Below are 4316 nucleotides of genomic sequence, written 5' to 3'. Positions count from 1 at the left end.
AAAATTGCCCCAAAGTTCAAACACACTAGGACCTTAGGGTGATTACTTTGTGTATTCATTTCCTAGGGCTGCCATAACAGAAGTGTAACAAACTAGGTAGCTTAAAACAATAGAAATGAATTGTCTTAGGTCTGAAGGTTAGAAATCTGAAATTAAGGCATGAGCAGTGTCATGCTCTCTCTTCAATCTGTAAGGTAAAATCCTTTCTTGGCTCTTCTAGCTTCTGGCATTTGCTGGCAATCCTTGGCACGCCTTGGCTTGTAGATGGATCACTTCAATCTCCGCTTTTGTCTTCTCTCTGTATGTCTGTCTTCTTTTTTTTTTAAGGACACCAGTAACATTGGACTAGGGCCAACTTCATGATTTCATTTCATCTTTATTATATCTGCTAAGTGCCTATTTTCAGATGAGGTCACATTCACAGGTTCTGGGTATTTGAACTTCAACATATCTTTTTAGGGAAACCATTCAACCAATAACACTGTTTTAGTTTTTTAAAAGTAGGTCCCCCAAACAACCAATAAGACGAGTTAGCTATGTTCTTTAGCTGGGGTGTCTAGATAGAAAGACTAGTAGTTAACTGTCAAAACTTGGTATGCAAAGAATCACCTGAGAAACTTTTGTTTAGAATGCATATTCCTGAGCCTTGATCCAAAATATTAGAATTCAGTAGGCCTGGGAAAGGGCCGAAGAACCTGTATTTTAAATGATGTAAGAGATACATGTATCACACCCTTGAGAGAAACTGGACTTGAGAGAACAAGCAAGGCCAAGAAATAAGTGGTTTGAGGAGAAAGAGCCGCCAATAGCATACGCTGAAATCTGTTTTCATAATGAGCAACTCAGGTGAACCTTTACCTTTGGGGCATGGTATTTCTAGGGAACGAAATGATACCTACTATGATTATCTTTTCTATTTGTTAGTAAATCAAAAATCAAAGTAAATATACTTTTAAGTGTTGCAAAATGTCTTCTAGACCATTGCTCCAAAGACAGTAGAAAGAGACACAGGTCTCTTTGCTTTTGTTTCTTGTGAACCTGGAAGTTCTGCAGGAGTGGTAGGGATAGTAGGTAAGTAGACGAAGAATCATGCAGTTTACAGAATCATGCAGCTTACATAAAGTTGGCTAGTTATTATAAACTTTAAGCTGAAATGTTCCCAGGCTGGGGGGGAAAATTCAAGATCATAGGAAGAGTAATGTGATTGTTGGAGCTATTTCTTTTTTGTTGTTGTTGTTGGAGCTATTTCTTAACTCTCCTTGGGTATGTTAACAAGCAACAGAACTACATTACACTGTCAGCTCTTTGCTACTATTGCACATGGAAGTTTGACATGTGACGGTGGTTTATATTGTTTATTTTAGTCACCCATATTAAAAATTCATGGTTAGAATGACAAGCTGAATCATTTTAAAATACTTTAATACTAATTAATTTAGCCTATTTACACACTGGAATGTTTTTGCCAATAAAGTAAGGTTCTATCTGTATTGTTCCCAACAGACATACACTCTCAATTCCTTGTGATCTACAAATACTGAAAAAAAAAAGTGTATTCTGACCCCCATAGACCTAAATGAGAGAGCCAGAACACAAAAATAAAATGGGGGGAAACCTGCCTTCCTTAAAATTCCATAATTTGTTAAATTGACCCATGGCACTGGGACCTGGAGTTTGAAAATGAATCCTTAGATTGAGGTTTTCTTTAGCTCATTGCTAGGCTTCTCTGGTTAAACTAAAGAAGTGGTTCTCAGTCCTGACTATACTATAGAGTCACTTGGGGAAGTTTTTTGGACCCCACCCTAGACCAATAAAATCTAACTCTCTAGAGTGGTGTCGAGGCCCCTACTGTGGAGATTATGATTTGGAACATCTTTGTTGGAGTCCAGGGTCTATATTTTAATAAGTACCTCAGGTAAATCTTATGATCAGTTAGTTTGGAAGACATAGTTTTAATCTAACTTACTTATTAGCTGCTATTCAGTAATATGAATTTTTCTTTAACCTTTTAATAGTTATTTACCACATAGAAAAATACATTCAGCCCTGCCAACATGGCTCAGTGGTTAAGCGCCGATCTATGAACCAGGAGGTCACGGTTTGACTTCCGGTCCAGGCATATGCCCAGGTTGCAGGCTGGCTCCCCAGTGTGGGGTGTGCAGGAGGCAGCCAATTGATGATTCTCTCTCATTGTTGATGTTTCTATCTCTCTAGCCCTCTCCCTTCCTCTCTGAAATCAATAAAAATATATTTTAAAAACATTCAAAATGATAAAAACTCAGGATATTATTTTAAAACTAATTTGCCCATAGCAAACCATTTTTGCAATATATCAGTTAATTTTTACTTTTAAAACATTGATATCTGTTTTTCTTAGATACCTGAACCTTTTATCTTTGTTTTTTTTTATTTTCAGGAAAATAATTCTGTTGAAGAGTCTTAAGAGTCAAAACTTCTGAGCCTAAGCCTACTGCTGTCAGCACCTCTGAGACTTCTCCATCTAAGCATTACCAGGTCTGACAACACTTTTCCTCCAGCCTACAGTGAGGGATGCCAACAAAACTGTAGCAAATATATCCTCTAGACTTATAGTCTTCAAGCTATGGCAACTGGGCAGGAAGCTTATAAGCTCCATCCTTAAGTGAGATTCAGAAAGACAAGAAAGGTGAATACTCAGATATGCTAAGTATAAAATATATAAAAGCCTTTAGAACAGGGGTGGGCAAACTTTTTGACTCGAGGGCCACAATGGGTTCTTAAACTGGACCGGAGGGCCGAAACAAAAGCATGGATGAAGTGTTTGTGTGAACTAATATAAATTCAAAGTAAACATCATTACATAAAAGGGTACGGTCATATTTTTTTTTTAGTTTTATTCATTTCAAATGGGCCGGAGCCGGCCCGCGGGCCGTAGTTTGCCCACGGCTGCTTTAGAAAGTCTCCTCATAGACGAACCCCATTAAATGCACATAATTAGTGCAGGCATTTAGATGAGTTGAAGAGAAAACAGAGCCCTTTCTCCTTCTACACAAACAGAGCACAAGTTTGATTTAATAGTCTGAGAGATTCTTGTCTCTATGCCAGTATTATAATTTCATAATTTTTATTTTAATTATAGAGTAGGACTGTGAAAATGAAATATTTATTTATATATATTTTAAATGATTAAGAAGTTCCATTAAAACCTATTTGAGAGGGGAGTGCTATGCTGCAGGACAGAGAGGATGTGGCAATTGCCAAATTATAATGTCACAATTTTCTTGTTTGTGCACTACTGACTTGCCTCTGGTCATGATTGCTTTGTAGGAGACTGTTAGAAAACCTGCAGTATATTCAGAGGCAGTCTAAGTGACTGTGGAATGCCTCAAGGGCAATAGAAATCAAATAGAAACAAGTATCTACTCAAGTCTTGAGTGATGACGGAGGCGCATTTCAAGTACCACGGAACTCTCACTGGGTGGACCCATTTCCCCACCCCAGCAACAGAGGTTAACACCACTTTAGATAAGTATTCCAACCTGTATATATATGTGGGCTTATTCCTGAGCCTCCTGGCCATTCTCCTCCTCCTGCTCTTCATAATGCTCCTTCGACTCAAACACGTCATTTCACCCATCAACTCTGAGAGCACAGAAAGTGTTCCTGAATTCACAGATATAGAGATGCAGAGTCGAATCCCTTCTTACTGAAGCTAGGATGAAGAGTTTTAGTGGATCTCAGAAAACCCCTGTATGTTGATGTCACGGAAGCTTACTTTGTTGCATGTAGTTTCCCATGTAGGGAATCCACAAGGTCTTCATTTAACAAAAAGTTGTTCGTGTTTTCTTTGTTATTCTTTATCTTGACTCTGTTTGTGGGATAACTAAGGTTCAATACTCGTTCTTTGCCAGGTATATAAAAAAATGGCAGCTGGTGGGAGGGCAGGTTTCTATAGTAACCAAAGACAGCCAGGGCCTTGAGCAAACCTCAGACCACAGAAATTCATACACAGCTGTTGTAAAAACACAGGATTCCTGGAAGCTCCAAGAACAAGGAAAATTTGCCTTTGAAAGGGTTGATTGTTCAAAGAAGGTACCCCAAGAAAAGGAAAAATTTTAATTTAGCATTTGGACCCTAAAGAATCACTTCTGCTGGCATGAAGCTAAATCATGTCAGAAGTTCATGGAGGGGACCACGAGCCCTTTCCCAAAGGAGCAGTGATTTTATCATCTGAGGCCATTGGGTTTGAACCAAATGAAAGAAAATATTTAAAGAAACTTTCAGTTTAAAGAACAAGTTTTCAGAAAGAAGTTTTCAGTCAATAAACTTATCTAAAG

General features: G+C 38.2%; 1 protein-coding gene across 1 annotated transcript; it reads left to right on the top strand.

Moving 5' to 3' along the window:
• Nucleotides 1-3416: 3416 nt before the first annotated feature.
• SERTM2 (serine rich and transmembrane domain containing 2) lies at nt 3417-3977 on the top strand. The gene has a single exon (XM_059680563.1). It carries the CDS (start codon nt 3417-3419, stop codon nt 3687-3689), a length of 273 nt encoding a protein of 90 aa, XP_059536546.1. The 3' UTR covers nt 3690-3977.
• The last annotated feature ends 339 nt before the right edge of the window (nt 3978-4316 follow it).

Source organism: Myotis daubentonii, chromosome X (genome assembly GCF_963259705.1).
Source record: "Myotis daubentonii chromosome X, mMyoDau2.1, whole genome shotgun sequence".
In the NCBI taxonomy this organism is placed as follows: Eukaryota; Metazoa; Chordata; class Mammalia; order Chiroptera; family Vespertilionidae; genus Myotis; species Myotis daubentonii.
Note: the sequence above shows the minus strand (reverse complement) of the source record. Positions and strands in the feature narration are given on the sequence as shown.

Excerpts from the sequence above, each read along its gene's own strand:
- SERTM2 (XM_059680563.1), top strand. The coding sequence starts at position 3,417 with ATGACGGAGGCGCATTTCAAGTACCACGGAACTCTCACTGGGTGGACC.